We start from the raw sequence: 21,652 nt of genomic DNA on the forward strand, positions 1-21,652 counted from the left end.
GCCCCTTTCAAAATGCTTCTTCAAATCAATGGATTTCTATACACTGCATGTATAATTCAGGCACACAGAGCAAAGCAGCCAATATGCACATGATTGACTCCTTATAGTCTTGAATGCTAATGTTAGCAATCAGCAAAGACAGATATAGAAAAAGAGACATTTTCCTTATTTTTAGACTACCAGCAGAACTCAAGGTAAGTAAACGTAAGTTTCTGTTCCATTTTCCAAAACAATACTGCTTAAAATTCTATAAAAGAGCTTAGATATGAAACAAAAAAAATTCCTTTAGTTGGGAGTAACAGCTTAATGGCAGAACCTTATCCATGTTACTCTTAGTTTCCCTTTTTAAGTGTCTTAGAGCTTAAATAAAAACAATGCCAATTTTTAAGCTTGCAGTAAATACTGAATTAATAATAAACATCTTTTGGGAATTAGTGCAGTCTGTACCGGAAATTATACTGTAGAAAAAAACTCCAGTGTACAAGACTCTAAAATATTAGGAACAGTATAGAAAATATAGAAAAAAATCAATTTAATAAGCTTACCTTTTCTTGCCAGTGTAATATGCCAATTATTGCCAAGATGAAAACGCAGACACCAATTAAGGCTATAGCTGTTAGCAGCACAATGTTACTTGGGGTCAGATACAGCTTTGCACTCCAGCTATACAAAAGAAGACAATCCAAGGGAACATTAATACCCTTCATTAGGAAGCAGAAAACAGATTTAACTTATAAAGATGAAAAGAACCTGCTAGCGTAAGACAGGTAACAACCTGGTCTACAGAAAGTAGCGGCTATACTGAGAGACTGAAGCTTAATGGCGTTTACCTGGAAATATATGGCTTAATGTAATTATTTTCAGGTAACACCACGTCTAAATTCAGTTTCTGTTCACCTTTCCAGGAACACTGTGGATATCTTCAGGGACTGACTTTTTTCTCGTGAGGAGATTTATCTCCTGCCCCTGCCCAGGACAAAGTAAAATGCATAAGAAAAGCTTTCACAAAACTGCCTGGGGCTTGGGGAGATGGAGAAGCAGGGTGAAATAAGCTTGTAAGATAAGATTACTTGGTCCACATGAGAAGCTCCTCTCAGACAGGCTCATGGGGTCCAGCTGGTTGGTTAGGCACCCCAGCCTGAAGTTTACCCAGGGACAACTGCAGTCATAGGCAACATAACCAGCTGATTATGGCAGAAGAATGCTGGACAGCAACAAAATTAAGTACTTCAAGGACTTCTGGAAGACATTCCTCAAATGTTGTGGGGTTCTGAGGCTCAGTTAACACCCTTTTTGTACTACAGGCTTCCTATCTTGTTCCTATGTTAAAAAAATTATATGTTTAAGAAGTGTTTATTATGAAATCTGATTTCTTCTGGGGAGATTCTATCCTCTGCTATTCTACAGTGTCTATAAACTTAGTTTATAGGAAATCAAAAATAGTTAAGACAACATAAAAATTTTTGCATAACAACTTTAAATACCTCAAGACTAACTAAATTTTCTTCATCTGGCAGATATTATTCCTGTGGCTGTTAATTAGCAACTCAAGTGGCACATAATTTCTCAACTGTTATTTGTCCTATAGTAAAATTAACTGCTGAAACTGATGTCAGAATTATTTCTGCATGATAAATGCAACTGACCTCACTAGTAGATCAAGCGGCAAAAAGCAGCTGGAATATGTGACTGATGTTTTCTCTAACAGCAAAGAGAGAAACGTGCTCTCTTTCTGGGATAAACATTTTAATTGCGAAGTGAATTCAGTGTTCAAGCTCTTGTATAACCAACCCATTCACCTTTACTTCAAGAAAAACATTCATACCTTTGGCAACAGATACTGCATTCAGAAGGGGTGAACAAAAGCTCTTATACGCAACTAGACAGAAATTGCATGTTTGGCGAAACAAAAACGCTTGTTTCAATCATTACCATACTTGCAATTTGTCAAAAAGAACGATGGCAAATCTAGCAAATATGTTATTATTTACAGGAGCTGAGCTGCTAATACATTTTGATTGTTTGTGTGAACTGGTATTAATTCTGATTTTTTATGGACACTATCTAAGAGTCTGTGTAAATACTTGAGAAGTATTCTGCCTAGTCACAGAGGCAACTATGTCTATAGAACTGACCCCCTGCCATTGGTCTTAAATTTACTTTTATACAAGTGACTATTTTAAAACCTACACATAAGGCCTAATTTAAACTCTGTATTAATGTAATTTTGTGAAGTGCAAAGCAAAATGATGAAGTTACCTTCGAGGAACATTATGAGGATAGGGGATGACTATAAGCTGGGAGTTTGGTATGATAGCTGTCCATTCTTGTTTTCTTATGGACTGAAAGAAAAACAAAGGCTATGTCAATTCCTAACAAACCAACACACTTAAAACCAAAGAAATTCTCTGTTGAAATACACAAAAAGAGAAACAAAAAAAGTTGCTTTTAAAAATTTTAAATATAAGTGATTATTCCCTTAAACTTGTATAAACCTTTTGTTCTGAAAGCTTCAAAGTGCCTTAGCCCCCCCCCCCCCCCCCCCCCCGCCCCCAAGTAAAAGGCAAAATAACTACTGCTGACATGCAACACAGCATCTGCTTGAAAAGTACGAAGCAACAATGTAGTAGGGAAAGAAGAAAAGAATCAACTCTACAAAGGAGACAGACAAAAGAATTATCCAAATCAGAATTTGGCCAGTACGCAAATTTGAATACTTCACTTTTTAAAGTAGTACCATAAGATCTTTAAAGACTGAAAATGGTCAGGACCTTACTTTTATGTTTCATCTGAAGATAAGGTAACACCAGTAATCTCTGCCTCCTATCCCATCGATCATGGTTTTATCACTGAGGTGGAAAGGATTATGTGAATTTACAGGCTGGCCAGACCAACCTCAGGGAAGTCTTAGAGCTGAGACCATAACAATCGGACCCTCAGATCTGATTCATGTTTACCATATAAACAAGCACTATATATCTGTGCTAACATTCATAGACAACTTCAGTTGTCTTCTGGTCTAGTGTTAGCTTCAGAGTTTATACACTCTCCCAAAAAACAGGCATACAAGGTTCTTTTTGGCAAACTTTTCTGTACTCAAACTTACTACTTTGATATTCTTGCTTCTGGGAAAAGAAAAAAAAACCCGTGTCTCTAGCAGCATTTCCATCCAAGCTCTATTAGGAAAAGTAACACCATAAACATTAGGTTGACAATCTTAAATCTCAACTAACCTTTTCTCCTAAAGGACGAGGAATGCCAACATACAAATGGTCGAGGAAATTAGCACTACGTCCCAAGCCTAGCACGTTGTATGGCAACTGGAGAGCAAAATGTGCTGACTGGCTAAGCTGTCCAGCTGAAATAAAATTACAAAAGAAGCCCAAGTAGGTATTTTGGGGAAAAAAAACCCCAAACAAAACCCCAATCCCCAAACCACCAACTTTCTACACAAATACACGTTTCAGTCAGTAATAAAGATGTTTAAAAACTTTTAACCAACCGCATGATTATTAGACCTTAAAGGCTCAATCTCACATTTCCAAATTACTTGGGGGCACTCACTTGGAGAATAGCTTAAATGCTTTAGATTTCTGGATGAGTCTTTTGAATGCAATTTCTACGTTAAACTGAATTGCTACTATTTGTTACAAGTTGAGAAGAAATCAGCTATCGACATTCATTTTGATGTGAGTAGTGCCAAGTCTTTTGCCCTGTTGATTTACAAGCTCAGGGATCAACATGTGAAGGCTCACTTTAATTCTGATTATGGTTAATCAGTAACTACTGGTTTTTGTTGTGTCACAAAATTAGTAAATTCTCATGAACAAATTCGTAAATAATAAATTGATTTAATGAAAACAGGCTTACAGTGTTTCCAAGTGAGGCCTTTGTGAAAGCATGTAATTATAAATAATTAAAAGAGAGACTGTAGGGCAAAAATGACATTCTTTGTTTCCTGACAAGGCAGCAGGGAAACAGACAAATGTTGCAGCTATCAACAGGTTCACTAACATCCCATTTCCAAAGTATCCCATTATTCCATTTAAATAAAAATCATGTCATCTTTTAATTTCTGGCAAACTGATTCAGATCCTGTGTAGATTCTTTGTTCAATCTCTTGAAAGCCTCTTAGTAAGTGATCTGGTTACATAGCTGGAATGATATCAGCATGCCCTTCACCAGATTAATAGAAATGAATTTGAGGGATACTTGATATCCACAAGTAGGTTTATGCGATCAATAGAAGCAGTTTTTCACAAAGATATGATATCGTCAGTATTTTTTAAACGTCAGATTTTTCTCTGCTTTGACACCTGACAGATTATGCCTGAGACTGGAGATTATAAGTTAAGTGGCAAAACATAACAGAACATGAATTAAGGAACATGAGTTCACATTTTGTAATGGATTTACAGCCAACTCCTTTCTACCTCTCCACACTTTCTTCCAAGGCTTGATTCTGAAAATTAGTATTTTGCTTCAGACAGCTGGCTGTTGGCCATACTAGTTGCACTGCATCTTGCACAGTTGCAGCAAACAAAGCCGGGTATGTGTGGGGGTGTGTGTGGCAGAACTCCCAAAAACAACTACCACAACTTCTTTGGCAAAGTCAAACATTCCTTCAGGAAAAAAACAGAAACAAACTCCCATTTTTCACTCTCGGCTCCTGGAGACAGCCTGGTAAGTGCAAGCATGCATTTGCCGCTATATGGTGGCACTGGCACCAAGGGACAACCAAGATAATGACACCATACATTCTGAAGCAGCTCTTCAGCTTTTGTATCCTCTTGTGTGGGACAAACTAGTTTGTATACTGGATGACAATAATTTTGAACCCCTATTCAATGCAACGATTACTTCATGGTTCTATTTTTCTGAACCTCCCCACCCTCCACCAGGTTTTTAGGAAGAAGCTTGCCATATGCTGTCAGGCATGTTTTCAAACAGGCATGTTAATCATGAGGTAAATATTGTGTATTATTGCAGTTTTAGAGCTGTGATAATTTTATTTAAAAAGGCAAGATAAATGTCAACTAAATACACTTAGATGAGATCTGAAAAATCAGCTTGATGCAGTTACCTTTTTATTAAGCTAAAATGCTGTTGGCAAAAAAAAATAATTAACAGCCTTCCTCAAGATTAGGCATATTTTAATTTCCCCCCCTGCAGAACCATATAACAAGCAAGTAGATGTGGAAGTATTTAAACAGGATTTGTACTTTCAGCTCTTTGTTGTGAGGGCAAGGTGTAGTGTGTACATCATTAGGTGAATTCCTACATGATGGAATCTGTGGCAGAAATCATTAGCCTAGCAGCTTTTCTCTTTAAGAATGGGGTTTTTTCCAATGAATCGAAGTAACAGTGTAGGACTTGAGTCCTGAGTCTGTCCCCGCTGTCACTGACTTCCCTTACATGATCTTGGCTAAATTGCTCAATTTCCACATCTAAAATTTGAGTAATTCTTAAACTAGGGTAAGCACATAATATACGAAAGCACTGGTTACCAAAATAAAAGCAGCAAGAAGCAAAGGTAGGTTTATTAGATTTGACTTAAGTTACAAAAACAAACAAGGTATGCATTACTTGATCGTGGTATAACATAATACTTTAACTTTGGTTCACTAATGCTGAAGGACTTTTCCCAAAAGAACAAGGTACTGCTGTAACATTTAACATTGAAAAGCTTTTAGAATTACTTTTGAGTGAAATATTTAGGATTATGAGATGGCTGCAACTGAGATCTTCTTTTTTTCTTTCATCATACAAGTGAAATGAATGTCAACTAAATTAAAGGAAATAAAAGAAAATGTCATACACTGTGTGCAGTCAGCCTTAAAGAGGTTAGAGAGTCAGATATTGCAGCTAGAATTCTTAAAAGCATTGAATAATTTCATAGCTACTATCACTGGTTCTTGTGCCTACTAAAAGATAAGGAACATGAAATCTTATGCTTCAGGATGCAAATAGATCATCTGCAAAGGTCAGGAAGAAATGTTTTCTTCTACATAGCAGGCAGAAAATGTGCACATAGCCTTTTGTTTGTCTTTAAAATTGGGAGATACTAGCTAAGCAGGACAATAGCATATAGAAGATTCTGTTTTACTTTCAAGCTGACTATAAATCTGAGATCTTTGAGACTATTTCTTGCTTTCCCACCCCTATATCATAAATTCTGCTTGATGGTTAGTCAGATGATCCACTCAGAATTGCAAACAAGTAATTAAGAATGACAAGCGTTCATCTGAGAAACACAAAACCCCTGAACAACGATTAAAAATAAAAAGAGAAATTACAGAGAGTACTGTCAAGAGTTTATTGTCATATTTGAAGTTCTCAGTCACTGGTAATTAATTTTCTTCTGAAAATATTTCAAATTTAATTCAAATAGCAACTCTAGCTATTTGTCCTGTTGTAAAACTATTGTAAACAGTTTTCTAATTGTTCCAAGGAGATTTGAAAATACCATTCCATCTTCAAGAAGAAAGGTGGGATTTATGTCTTAGACTAAGATTGCTCTTCAAGCTTTTGGAAGTCTATGCAAGCAAGATGGAGAAAGTGGTTGTTGCTTCGCAGTTCATTTAGCTTCATCAGTAGAACTGTTACTATAAACAAGAATTAAAAAACATTCTCCTATCCATGCTCTACATTATTACTTTTTAATACTATTTTAAAGGCTATTCAACACTATGTCTTTTTCTTATGCTTCTTGTTGCAAAGAAGTTTTTTGGATGCACCCAGATATCATGGACTATGGTACCGGTAGGTTTTGGTGTTTATTTTTTTGTTTAAAATCATAAGCCACTAAGTTTATCACTTCAAAAACCTTGGGCAGAGTAAAAAAACTTAATATTTTAAGACATGGTTTTTAGTGATTTCAGCCTGTCAGAGAGCAAATTTTTAAGAAATAGCTGATGATGTTGGGCAGCAAAACCTCACAAAATTTTGCAGTTTGATATTCAGAAATCATTCTGAACATCTCTGCATCAATCTCCTTATTTTTGAAGTCTGGCATATAAAATTTGAAACAATATATATCATTAACCTTTATAAAGTATTGTTTGAATGATGTGTCATCTATGACACATACAGTACTTGTTCTTTTATATCTGAATTAATGCATTTCCCTTCTGTTTTCATTAAACTGATGTAAACTTGCTGAAAGCTTAAGAGTAACCCACTCTGACCTGGGTTAAATTGTAATGTCCTCAACAGCTTATTTCAGGCACCCTAAGTGCTTAAATGAAGCCAATTTAACTATATGAAGGGAAGGTGACTGCATTTACATGTAGAAGCAATACTTTCTACTATTTCTTTAAACAGAACTGATAAAGTGTAATACTGGATTTATGAACAGTCTAGTTGAATCTACATAAACAGATTCACAATACTGATATTGTTCAGTCAGTTTAAATAAGCTTATTTTGTGGAGTGATAGAGCAGAACACACAAGAGCACTACACAGAGCTAAAAGACTAATAGAAAATCCAATTTCAAACTTGTGGTCTCCTGAAGCGCCATTCTTTGAATTTTTTTAATTACACTTGACAAATTAAAATTTGCATTTAAAGCCACTCAGATTAAAGGAAAATACAGTAATAACATTTAGGCTTTCAAAAGCCCACCAAATTCAATATATTAGAGGACTAAACAGATGCATTTTCATGAATAAAAATGTTATGTCATTATTTCTTCCAGTTGCTGATTTTCCCTAATTTGCAAAATGACGCATTTATCAGAAGCTTTAATACGTTCACCAAAATAGTAACTGAAGATATTTGTGAAGTGTGAATCAACTTGTCAAACCCCCCCCAACATCTAACAAAGTTAGAAAGTGTATCAAGGAGTTGCTTTTAGACATACATTCTTTGTCCCCATTGACAATATAGGCAGCTTTTCTGGTAAAAAACCCCAAGTTCCTTCTGTAAAACACAGGATCTGAGTTGCAGCCTCTAGTCTTAGACTTGCATCTATATTCTTCTGTACCGGCATCTACTTAATACTGAGGTCAACACATGAATGAGTGCTTTTTTATAGATTAGATGCACCTATGCATCCTAGAAAAACTGAAAATTATTACAAAAAACTACATGCAGCAGTTGCATGAATTGCTGCACTGCTGTGAGCAACATGCATGCAACAGCTGGAGTAAGACAAAGCCAATTCAAGAGTTAGGTAAAATTTCACAGTGAACGTGTATCACAAACTGCACAGTTGAAATACTCAGTGATATTTACTTTACAGCAATTATCGGCTGTATATGGGGGCACCAAAGTGTGTCCCCATCTTGAAGCTGGCAGCTCCTTATTTTGTTTGAGAGTATGTCAGAATGACTTACTACAAAAGAAAGGGAAAATATAGCTGGTAGTAATTAAACACTTGTGTAATATGCATAAGAATTTAAAAAGCACCTTTCAGAAAAAACCAAAACCCCAACAAATTCAAACTTGAAAGATTTTTAGAAAGTTGGAGAATTTGATTTCCTTGGCTTTAGTTGAAAGCTTTACTTTATTCCCTTAATAAGTTCCCTTGTTACTGCCTTTGGATTTGTAGGTCACTCGTTGGAAAAAAAGTGTAGTGGAGAAAAGAGCTCCTTTTCTGCTTCACATTATACAATGTTTCAGCTTTCTAAGGGCTGAGGATGTCTCCCTCTTCTGACTTAGTTGTTTGCCTTTTATCATTAGCCCACACAACAGGAAATTCTAGATTAATGCAGCACACAACTTCACCTCTCAGCTTTTTCTGCAATACATTTTTCTGGAGTTCCAGAAATAGCTGGAGAAGTGGATTGAAAGTGCACACTTACAACTTGGATACCTATTACTTGCAGTGCTGCTGACACTTGTGATACTTGTTCTGAAAGCCCAAACTCCAAATCTGATGCATTCATAAGAGAACATGTGTTTTCATTAAGAGTAACTTTACACCATAGAATTATACAAGTAAAACTAGAAACTCTTTAAAAAACAAACAAGCAATGAAATTATATTGCTGATATTCAAGCCCTTTGCGCAGGGGAAAGTTGTCTAATTTGTAATGCCTCAATACGTGAAGTTTGGTAATATTGCATGCAACATTACAAGTTCAAATAAGTTTTCTAAACAAAAGAGAGTTACATAGAAAAACATACTAGCATGGTATTCCCACCTATAGCAACCAGAAAATCCCTCTTAACAGAATCCAGCTATTCAGTTATTAAATTATTCCAGCTTGCTCCAGGAAAACACTCTTCTTTCTGTGCAGTGGAATTCTACGTAATGAATCCTGCAATGTCAAATGGCTACTGAAATTAGGCTTATTTTGCTTTAGTCTAGCACATATTGCAATATTTGCGTTTAAATTCGTTACTATAATGTGTTCGCCTCACAATCCAATTTAGCTAAACAGCATGAGAACTCAATGCAACAACAGGGAAGAGTAAGCAGATTTGAAAAATCCAGAAGGGCATGACTTAACAGCATGTGAAAGGCCATTCTGCCATGAAGGTTTAAAACAAAACAAAGCAAAATCAGCTAAATGAAAGAGCTCTGAAATGAGAATTGCAAAGGCTATCAGTCCATATAGCTTCAGTCATACAGATGCTTAAATGAATTATGACTTGATCCATATGAGCAATTCAATGAACCTATTGATACGACAATCCTGTGCCTACATATGGATATTGATCTTTGAGTAAACATTAAACATTTATTGCTCTGCTGTTCCTGGCCCACAGGATTGATGTTTTTGGTGGACACTAACTGCAACTCTGACCCCATTTATTTCAAACTCTAAGTCGATCAGCATATTTTTATTTAAGAGTGAAAATTAAGTTGTCTGTAGAACAGGCTGAAATACAGAAGATACTCTTCCATTTTAAGTAGAAGTGAAAACATGGAACTATGTATCAACCTGAAACTCCAGCCAGGTTGGGCCTGGGTTCATCTGGTGCATCTAAGACAGGTGGTGTATCAAAAAATATATATTAAAAATATTTTGGGTATGCCACACGTGGCACAGGATAACAGGCCCTCCACTCCCATAGGTGTCCTTATCACAAAAATGGCAAGAGGGAGCTGTGAGCATTTTTGCCTCAGCTGCCTGGCTAGACAACACACTAAGGAGTCAGCCAGTACCGCCTGTGGTTATGGCAATGCATAGTCTTATCCTTCTATCTGCCTGGCTGCAGACAGGCAGACTTCAGGGCCAGGAATTCCTATAAAGGAGAGAAAGAAAAGGTATTTGAGGGTTCCGATGTTACACAGAAGATGGAAAAAGCAAGCAGGAAGACAGAAAAATTGAGTTGTGGTGAAAGGGGAAGGGGTATCAGAAGGAAAAACAGGGTAAAAAGATGCTGATGGTTAAAGGCAGCCTGATGTTCATAGTATGAAGCCTCTACAGGAGTCCCCAGCCATCTGACTCATTCAGTCCTTGACCAGGCAACACTGCAGTAACAAATCTATAATGCCTGCCTTGTGCTGGTGCTACAATACGAAACTGTCCTTGTGCAGTTTCTGAAAAAAAGTCAGTAAATTAACAGCTGCTGCCTATTAACTTTAAAGTATCTGATCATATTTATGTTGTTTTGGGTCCACAAGGACCTTAATTCTAAAAAAAAAAATCAGCATGTGTTATTAGCAATAAAATAAATGAAACCAAACGTATCAAGTAGGTAGCCTTCTCAGGAAAACACAAAGGGTCATTATTGGGACCCCCTTCAGCTTGCAAAAATCAAATGCCAGCATTTTAGCCAAGGTTAACAAATAGAACCATATAGATGCCACCTGCAGTAACCTAATTGGCACCAGTCATTAAGCAAAATTCTATTCAAAACCAAAGAGAATTAGTAGAGCTATTTCATAACCAACAATTTGTAAAAAAAACTAAATAAAAAAACCCCCAACACAGCCCAAAAGCTTGCATTTGGTTAGCTTTACTAAATTCATTTTATGCATACCCCTCCACCCAAAGAACCGCTTTGAATTACTCTGTGCTCAACTTTAGATATTATACCCTAGTTATTATACTCTAGTTTATGCTATGCATTGTTGCTCACAGGATTCAGCTGAAAAACACCATGCCAAAATAATATCAGTAATTTATTAGAAGCCAAAAAAGCCCTGGAAATGCAGATGTTGAGCTGAAAATCCTGGTTGACACTTCTACTTAACTGTGGGGTCTCCTTAAAAATAACTCCAAAAGAAGTGGGGAATGGAAAAGCAGATCAAAGGAAACAGATTGGGAAGCATGACTTCAATTTGAGTTTACATACTTCTCCCAGATTTACACCTGGACCTGATCTCAGCATAAAATTCCTTATTACCCAGCAGTTCTCAATTCTAATGCTCTCTTTGGCAATTGTTATTCCTTGCAGCTAATTTAACAGTACTTCTTGTTGTAAGATTAGAAGTGAATTGAGCAACGTGAACGTGAAGTAAAAGCACAGAACGTTTCTGCTATCTTTTAACAACATACAGGATTATTAATAGAAGAGAGTACAATTCTAACAACATTTCAGAAAACCCCTCGTAATTATGCAAATTTCCTGTAGTTAAGGCTTGGCAGATCAAAGAACCTTAAAATTAATTAGATAAGGACAGCCATACGGGCTTTTTTATTTTACTCTTTGCATGAATATTGCATACATGAAAGACAGCATAATTCAGAACTAAAGACCTGAGAATCAGGAAGAACAGAAGCAGAATGGTGGACATTTGAGTACTGTAGGATCTACTTTAGCCCAGGACTGGAAGGGTAACTTAAGGTGACTAGATAATTTGGTTTCAGTGGTCCAGGTAAAACTAAGACCGCTAGGACTAGTGGTTGAGACAACAAATAGCATCAGTTGATGGGGCGGGAGGTGGGGAAGGAATGGTGATCATTGTTTTAATTAGAAAACCAACTATGTTAGCCGTATTACTTCTTGTGAAAGAGATGAATTATTTTAAAAATATAATTACAAGCTATCAGATTATCCCATAATTTCTTTCATACAATTAAAAGCTTTAGATATGGATTGTTCCATGATATTATATAAGCAATGCAAATAACTTGATGAAAATTAGTTTTAAAGTAGTTCAAACATTCACCAAAGTTTATGAGTAGGACTCATAAAAGAATAAAGTCTAGCTACGAACTTAATATAATAACTTCTGAAAACATGACTTTGAAAAGTTCTTGCAGGAATTATACCGACTCAAAAAAAAATCTATTAACATACTACATTCATGAAACTTATCAAAGACAGTATTAGAAATTTCCCTGTAGCAATACTGCTAGGGTCATAAATGCACTTGAAATTCATTACCATTATTTCATAATGCCAAAACAGAAAAGGAAATTCATCATGATTTGAGTCTGTTAGGTTTTTATTATTGTAAATATGGTAGCAGTGAAGATGAATGGTACTATACCCGTATTAAATCATATTTGATAGCCGTTTCCTAGAGCAAACTGTAAACCACTGCATTTCTAAAAGCACTGCCCCCTCCCCCACAAACAACCAAACTCACTAAACCCTAAAGATAATGTTTAAGAAGAATGTATTTGGTTTTGTTCTTGGAAGACAGAACCAGAAAAAAAAATTAAGAAATTATACATTACATAGGTCCAAATTTTAAGCTAGCTTTATTCCCCACAGATGTAAGAAATTTGTAAGCTATGTGCATTCTTCCATTACACAGCTGTCTGTAGTTGGAACAAGACCTTTATTTTGCCACTGGGTTATTTTTTAAGCTTCCTTAAGTAGTAAGTGCCAAATGGTCAAACATTAACAAAACAAACCCATCTAAACTTGTGTTTCCTCAAAGCGGGGTTTTGAATCAGTTTATACTGCTGTGAATTAATCTTTAAATAGATATTCTGCACTTGAAATCCCACGAATCCATTATTTTGTCATCTTCTGATTAAAATCATGTCAATTTATAAAAATCAAATTTATTTTAAAAAGCAGCATGTCATACATCATTCAGATATGCCAAGTTTCAGTCCTCTACAGTTACTATTTATTATATCCGGAATTTAAAATATTTAAGAATCTAATAATATAGATTCTATTAGCTATTAGGCATGATTTTTTTAAGCGTATTGTATGAGTTCCCTTAAAACGTCAGATTTCTAAGTCTGAGATTGTGTTAATTACAAACAAGCAGCAAGAGTTAAAAACTTCTGACAACATGAACAATGAATCTAAATGAGTATAATTAGATCTAAGCAAAGGTTATGCTGTTTTTTCGATTTACAGCATCTTATAGCACTTTATCCTAAAGTAGAAAAAAAGGGACAATTTGATGGTTTTCCTGTTTGTTTTTTTTAGACAAACTGTCTGTTTTGTTACTTCTCCAATCATAAGATTGTGCATAGCTATCTATGCATAATTCACAATTCACATGGCCAAAGGAACTATGATGCTGTGTTTTCATTTAGTTTGTATTTAGGCAGGCCTGCATTAAGTCCTAGTAAGCCTGAAGGAATAAATACATTACACTACTTAAACCCCACCGATTTCTTCATTTAGATGCACGTTCACCCAATGAATACACTCAACTAACCTTTAGAGGCAAGCTAGAAAAAGATTCTGTAATACAGAAATCATAGCAGTTTCCAGTAGCTGACAGCAGCTCTCAGGAAGAAGCTCGATCAGAAGGTCCATATTCCAAGACAGCCCCAAAGAGTACGGGGGGCAGTGACCAACTGCAGGTACTTCAGTTAACAGCACAAGGAGCGATTAGTTAACTTCAATCTCTTTTACGCAAATTTGTGAAAGTAAAAGATTTTACTCTTTACCAAGATATGAAGTAAATTCCAAATGGTTTATACCTCTGTTGTTTTGAAAACCAGGTACTCCTATCTTTTAAAAAAGGAACAGGTACAACAAAATTGCTTGAAGTATTGAAGTGTATGGTTTACTGGTATCCTATCAGAAACTCAATTCTAAAGCCAATATGCAACATGGAAGCAAAAAGAGGACAAACCCGAGATACCTGGTCATTGAGAAGAACAGAACAGAAAAGGCACTCTAATGGGGGTTCAAGTAATATGGATAACACCGCAGGAATACCTACAAACCTGTCCTGGGACAAAATGCTTTCAAAAGCGCAATAGAAACAGTGAAACTAAGGATGTCTATGTTTGTACGAATATGAAGCCTGCACGTCTTTGCAGGCAGCCCTACCTCCTGTATGGAACCTGCAACACCATTTAGCCTTATCTTCTATTTCCCCATAAACCCTCTACAGTACACTAAGCTTTTTTTCTGCTATGCTCCTTCGTTATGGCTTGGGCGAGAGTATTTCAGGCTATGGCTAATTGCAACTGCATGCGTTATGACCATATGGGCAGCCCAAGGACAAAACCAGAGCAAATACCTGTCAATCTCCAACTAAAGTCTTTTCCTCATGGGGAATTTTGTCTTCTACCAAACTGCCGTTTTTTACAGAACAGGTAGAGTTTTAATTGAGGCACGTATGCTCCAGTTAAAGTTGGCTTAAGTAAACTAGTGGATTCAAAAGTTATTAGGGACCACAAATAACCAAAAAGACAGCATAATGAAGTAAGTTTCCCATTCACAGGAACCCAGGCTTTTGAGAAATAAGGAGGAAGATCCTGCATAGGCCTTTATCAGTATTTTCTGATATGGTTAACAAGATAGGCTGTAGCGTGACTTGGTACTGACAAAGTTTGCAAGCCTTCATCTTGGTAAATGACAATAATGAGATATGCCAGTTGTCACCCTAACAGAAGTGGCTGCCTAAGGGCATGGGTCAGATAGTAACAGAGTGTAGTGTAACTAAAAATCTCTAAACTCATCATGGGGTTTTAAGTGTTCCTAACTAAATATGTAAGCTCTTTTTAAGTTTAGCTTATGAAGAACACCTTCAGAGCAATGATGCTGAATGCACAACTGAAATGACAATTAGTTCGTTAAAATGAATTTGTGCAACAGTTAGAAAAAATATTCTACATTTTCATGTTAGCATTAATTATTGGTTTGATTAAAATGTACATGAATTCTTTTGAGCTTCCAAACCCATATTTAAGCATGTATAAATACAGAAGTGGTAGAGAACATCAGGATATGTTTTTGCAGCTATCTGGCTTGTATTTCAGGGTATCTTCTTTGTATTTTTTTTTCCAGGGTGGAATTAACAGTCCTGAGCACAGTCTTTAAGGTAAGAGCATTATCATTGATTTAGGATCTTAACATGTCAGTATTTCCCCCCCTAAATTATTGCTATTATTTAAATCAGTGTTACGCAGAATACCATTTCCCCAGTGAACTATAGGGAACTTTTTTTAAAAAAATCTGAGTTTAATTTGAAATAAGACTTGAGTGACAGATGCAGATGACTGGCACCATTGGGAAGAAGCCAGAATGGTGCAACTTACAGACATACATACTCCTATCATGTTTTGGCTTGCAAGTTTTGCATTTTTTTGCCTAAGCAAGAGGTGAGTCCATTATGGTCATAAGTAACAGGCATAAGTTAGACTAACAGAACACTTAGTACAGTCACCTATAAACCCCAGGATATTCTAACATTAGGCACTGCTTGGACCATGGCCCAGTGGATTATTCCTTTTTTGACTCCTTTGTTTTTGGACTCGTGTGAACTGTAGCATTTGCAACATCTCACGTGATTAAACTTCTAGTTAAGCTACAAGCTGCACGAAGCACTGCTTCTTTCCATTTATTTTGACCCTGCTACCTAATGATTCTTTGACATCTTGTAGTTCTTTTCTTATGTGAAAGGATGCAGCCATTCTCTATCTTCCTCATGTTACTGATGATTTTATAGATGCCTGTTAGCCTGCCACAGCCAACAACTCCAGAAAAATATATTCTTTGTTTACTGAATGTTATGTTGATACTTTTCCATGTAGCTACAAGGTTCTACTCAGGTATTTCAAGGCCACTGTTGTTTCTTAATGTGTAATTGCTAAGGAACTGGTAGAAAAAGTAAATCATTAGAAGTTTACGCTATTTTACAAACTGATGATACTATAGCCAATGATTTTTCAGACTGGGCAAGACACAGCTAACTGGTCAAACCCAATTTGCACGGAACAGAAGAAAAAATAATGCAGTTGCAATGTTTGTAATAAATATGCAATCTGTAAAGAAAAAAAGGGATTAGGGTTTTTTTGCCTTGTAAACTGAAGACACTACTCAAAACCGTCACATTTCACTCGGAAGCTTCTTTCCACCTCTTAGGTTACTGAGAAGTATATACAGACAGCCCATGCCGTATGTACTCTCATTATGAGGTTATCTTACCTGACCCATTTTTCAGGTATCCATTTGCATCTACAGTAGTGTACATGATGTAAGGACCAGGCTGATTAACACCAAAAGGCTACAAGGTGGGGGGAAAGAAGGCAAAATTTTAGGAACAGACAAAGCTATAGTAATAAAACAGTAAAGCAACAAAAAAATGTTTCTAGATTAATGATTTCCTTTTGATATGGATAATTTCAAAATCTTGCAACTGTTTTGATCATAGCATTATGTGGAAATTAAATTTTCAAAATAAGGCTAATCACTTTGCAAAGCAACATTTACTTTTTCATGAAGAAAGCAATACTATTTAGTCTTCTGGCAAAAGGTTTACTGTTTCCTTGGAAGTTACAAGTAAAAGAAAAAAAACGACCCTAAAAATTCAAAGAAATAACTGCATGTTCTGAGAAAGCAGAACTCATCTGATATTGTCTGAGAGAATGCACTATCTTGATGGTCTTTCTGAATTAAAAAACACTACACAAATTCAAAATTTTGTTATCGTTACTTAGCAGTGTTTTATTTAATTCATGAAAGTGACTGAACAGTTACTTGTTGAGTACCAATATCTATTTTAAGCAACTTCTCTTGAGGGAGAAAACTTATTTAAACATCAAAGTACAGTTATGGAGAAAAATTAAATTAAATTAGAAAATAAATTGAAATATCAAAGGAAATTGTGGATTACTGAGAGATGAACCATAACAACTGCACCTAAGTAAGAAAGGAAGGGAACAGTTATCTGCTGTGGTGGGTAAGGGACAACTGGAAGAAGAGATTTTAAAGACAGTTTCCCTTTTTTTTTTTTTTTAAATGTTGAATTCAAGCTGATATTAGGGCATCAAATCCAGTAAAAATCTTTCAAATGAGTTACAGAAAGAACACTGAAAGAAGAGATGATGACATGTTTCACACCATGCCTCAAAAAATAATAAGTTCTAAACCATAGCAATAAGTGAAAATGATGAGACAGGGTCAAAGCCTGAGAAATAATAATTGATTACAATGAAGAGTAGGGAGACCACAAGGGTGATGTTAATGCAGAACTATGAAAGATGAGCAAGTAAGGTGAAAATCTGTTGTTTTTTTCTTTTTTTTTTTTGTGCCAGGTAACTGGCCCAATCTTACTTTCTAACAGAGAACTTCTATTACAGTGTAAGCAATAGTGTTTCAATGATCTTGATACTAAAATGCTCACCAACACTGTTGTGAAGACTTGTTTTTTAAACCTTCCCTTCAGTTTTGCAATTAAGCTAATAAAACTATCAAATCCCTTTATTATTTTATTTCAGAAATTAAACTCTATGTCTTAAAATAGGCTTGAAGAAAAACGATTTCATTTGAAGCATTTTTTGTATTTTCAAGTCAAAATGAAATCTAATGTTTTTGCAGAACTAAAATGCTAATGCTAGCACGGATTCCTCTAAGTTCCTCTTTTAGGCCAACTTCCACTGTGAACACTGCTAAAGAATTTGTTAATTGAAAGTTTGGTGGGTGAGTTGCAGTGTATCTGGAGATGATTAAAATAATTTAAATAGAAAACAGCACATGTATTGTAGCTATCTGTAGAATCATCAGAACCAAGTATATTTCCTTCATTGTTGAGAGGCTGGGAGAGTTGGGGTTGTTCAGCCTGGAGAAGAGAAGGCTCCAACGAGACCTTACAGCAGCCTGCCAGTACCTAACGGGAGCTTATAAGAAAGATGGGGACAGACTTTAGTAGGGCCTGTAGTGATAGGACAAGGGGCAATGGTTTTAAACTCTAAGAGGGTAGATTTACATTAGATAGGAGGAAGAAATTCTTTACTGTGAGGGTGGTGAGGCACTGGAAGAGGTTGCCCAGAGAAGCTGTGGATGCCCCATCCCTGGCAGTGTCCAAGGCCAGGCTGGATGGGACATTGAGCAACCTGGTCTAGTGGAAGGTGTCCCTGCCCATGGCAGGGGGGCTGGAACCAAATGGTCTTTAAGGTCCCTTCCAACCCAAACCATTCTATGATTGTACCCACTTACTGTATTTTAGTCCAGAAGTGGCTACATGGCTGAATATGTCCCATAATTACTTTTGACTGGCCTTTCTGACTGCACAGAACAAGTCTTGGCACACTACACAGTTTGGGCATCCAGCTGTATTTTGTAAGTTTTTTCTCCTATCTGGTATATTCCAGACCCCATGATGCTTGGTAATGAAGCCCACTGCAGAATTAGTCGACTGCTTTAATCTCCGAGCAGGCAGCTGGCAAAAGGTATGGGTCTCAAATATGCAAAACTTGCCCAGTCACGATTTGGATTACACATTCTTCCAGCCAATAACTGTCTTAATATGTGGAAAGTTTTTGGTATAATTAAACTTCAGCTTATTTGAAGCTAAATAGTAATGCAAAGTTACAGTTATACTTACCGTTACTTTCCGAGGACAGTCATTAGAACAGAGGCCGCTGAGAACTGCAAAAACAAAAAGTGAGTTTGTAGCGTTTATGTGAACAAGCCATCTTACAAGCACTACCTCTGAAATCTCTTAAAGTATAGTAACAGTGTCAGGTATCCATTAAAATACATAAAGAAAATAAATGTCTTCTATATGGCATGTTAATGTATAAAAAATCCCTAATGTGTTTGAAGCATACTTCTTCACAGAAATTAATCACCTAGTCACTGTTTTTTCATACCTCACAGCTGATCAGCTTCAAAAGGAGAGATTTGCCAGTTAAAAATATACCAAATTAAAACATTTTGTTAATTGTGGACTGCACATTTTAGTCATTATTCTTCATTTCTAACCACTTAAAAATACTGGCAGAGATTCAGCTTTACTGTTTTAACAGGTAAAAAGGTGAAGACTTTTCCTTCTATATATCGGATAGTCTTACAGCTTCATTTAAAACAATTTACAAAAGCTGTAACTAACAAAAATCTCATTACCTATTCTGTGAATTAAAAAGTATTATAAATGGATGTGTATAATGCTACTTAATATCTAAAGCCTTATGTTCAATTACTTATATAAAACTTTTTAGTTTCAAATAATCAGTTAAATTACAGAAATAGCCGTTAAACCCTTATTTATAATCAACTAAATGACAATGAAAGCTGTCTGTTCTGTAACCTAGATCACCCCATCACATTATTAGAACATCAGTACTAAAATGCCTTCAAAACAAACACCATCATACACATACACACACTAATCCAAGGTGTCATTCTGATGCAAAATTTGGAATTCAAACGACAACAGTTAGGTTGAGCAGCAGCCCAGTAAATGGCTATGAGCAGGGAAGAGAATACAGACCAGGCAGTATCCAAGCTGAGTAAAACTGTAACTTCTCCATGAATTATGGCATCCCAAAGCAAGTGTGGCAAATAGCGAAAATTAAGATTTGCACCAGATTTGAGGACAGGTCACCCTAACCACCAGGAGTTTTTTTTAAAGCATTTTCTGCTTACTTCAAGGTTCCATAGAATTTAGGGTACAAAGTGTTTGGGGACAGCAAAATACTAAAAGGTGCCCATAAGATGTTCATAATGTAATAGACTGATCAGAAATCATTTCCTACTGGAGTCAGAAACAGTACTGTTCTAGTTAAAGAATGTTTCAAAAGTTGTGTATGTGAATATTAACAACTGTCATGACTCCCAAGTTACCATTCCTTGCTTGCAATTTCAAAATGTTGAAATTTCCAAATACAGAAAAATCTAGTATTTTTATACAAACCAAAAAATGCATCTGGACAGGTAAGATGAAGGTGTGGCAAAGCAGAATTTGAAGACTATGTATTTGCAAATAGATCTACAAATAGAATCAAATTTTAATGTGAAATAGTACACTGCTGTTTGCTGTTCAGTTTCACTACTGGAACAAATAATCTCACGAAGTATGTCTGACATACATCAGCTATAATAAGCAAAACTGTTTTCATTGTCCATATGCTAAATAAGTGAACACAACGCATTTATTGATTATGATTAACTTGTATAAAGCATGCTTTGTTAGAAATACTCTCCCCTGTATCTCAATAAAAATATCTTTAGACCACTCGTTAATTCCCATTTCCTGAGGTTTCTGTGCAAAAATACTCACACCCTAAAAGGGTGCTAAAAAAGATTTGCTCCAATTTTTGAGAGAGATTTACACAGAGTGAATCAAAAAGCATGTTGCAAATTACTCCTTTCTCCATAAAAATATCACACAATTACAACTCTAATATGGCTTTGTGAAATGGAAGATTTTTCAGGAGGATTTTCTGCCTGCTTGTATGAATTACACTACCTATATACAGCATTATTTAAAAGAAGGCTTCCATCAAAATGACAAATCGTTATAGGGCATTATTATGAGCATAAAGCTCAAGCTAAGGAGAAGGTAATAAATGCATCAGCCCCCAGTGGTAGCTGCAGTTCTGTTTATCTTATGGTGTGCAGAATATGTGCTTTAGAAGCATTAGATGCATTTAAATAACATGAAGGCAAATACAATTTTTGAAGGTGAACCTCTAGTTGTTCCTGTTTAGCTTTGTCCTCATAAGCTCACGTACAGCCTCAATTTTTCCCTCTTTCTCAAAAAATCAAGGAAGACCGACAAGCAATGAGCTCAAGGCCCAACACCTTTGCAGTTGAAGACGATGGTAGGGTGTGCAATTTCAAAACCTAATTACTCTCAATTACAAAATGTCATAATCTAACTCTACCCTTTTAAACCAAGCCTCTAAGTAATTCACACACCCTTGCCATGTTCACTGCCGTTTTATGCTTTTACAGCAAGATGTTTTGTGCTGTGTGGTGCTTTTAGGCTGAAAACACCAGACTGACTCACACATGGAAACAAACTGGCTCTCAGAACTGATCATGCAGCATAAGCAAAATACACACCATGCCAATCGTCACTGAAATGAAGCTAGCCCATTTTGCACTAGATTCTGCACCATTTCCAGATGATACAGAAAAGAGCTCCGGTAAAGTAGGCTTGATATGACAGAGGTACAGCAAAAAAGGCAGAAGTCTTGGCTGGAAAGAAAATACTGCAAGCACCTCAAGGCACAGATGAAAATAAGTGCAATTGGCTATTGTTTCTTGCCTGGGTTTCGGCAAATAGGCAAAATAAAAATGCAGTCGTAGACAAACAAAGCATGTTCCTTCAAGTCAATATTGCTGTAATTTCTTGTGGTTCCTTTCCATCTCACTATGGCATACATATTTACATGTGCAAGCATAATTATATTTTTCCTCAGATTAATGACTTACAAGCTAATCTTCCTCCAAATTTTAAATAGAATCACACAGTTTAAAAAAAATACTTAAGTTGAATGGTAGATATGTGTAGATCTCATGTAATTTTTATACTAACAGCATTATGTTATATGAGGAGATAAGTGAAGGTACTGTACAAAAGATTCACAGAAGCGG

General features: G+C 36.0%; 1 protein-coding gene across 4 annotated transcripts in view; it reads right to left on the reverse strand.

Moving 5' to 3' along the window:
• ITFG1 (integrin alpha FG-GAP repeat containing 1) overlaps positions 1-21,652 on the reverse strand; it is an 88,137-nt gene that overhangs the window by 5,131 nt on the left and 61,354 nt on the right. For 2 of the 4 annotated variants that reach the window (XM_040615220.1, XM_040615219.1), the window contains 5 exons: positions 18,654-18,697; positions 16,256-16,334; positions 3,234-3,358; positions 2,260-2,342; positions 546-663 (listed from right to left, as the gene is read on the reverse strand). In XM_040615220.1, coding sequence (XP_040471154.1) covers positions 546-663; positions 2,260-2,342; positions 3,234-3,358; positions 16,256-16,334; positions 18,654-18,697 — 449 coding nt within the window. Of the gene's footprint in view, positions 1-545; positions 664-2,259; positions 2,343-3,233; positions 3,359-3,835; positions 6,606-16,255; positions 16,335-18,653; positions 18,698-21,652 lie in introns of those variants that run through there. The other 2 variants (XM_040615222.1, XM_040615221.1) reach the window with 2 other exon arrangements.

This window comes from Falco naumanni, chromosome 15 (genome assembly GCF_017639655.2).
Source record: "Falco naumanni isolate bFalNau1 chromosome 15, bFalNau1.pat, whole genome shotgun sequence".
In the NCBI taxonomy this organism is placed as follows: domain Eukaryota; kingdom Metazoa; phylum Chordata; class Aves; order Falconiformes; family Falconidae; genus Falco; species Falco naumanni.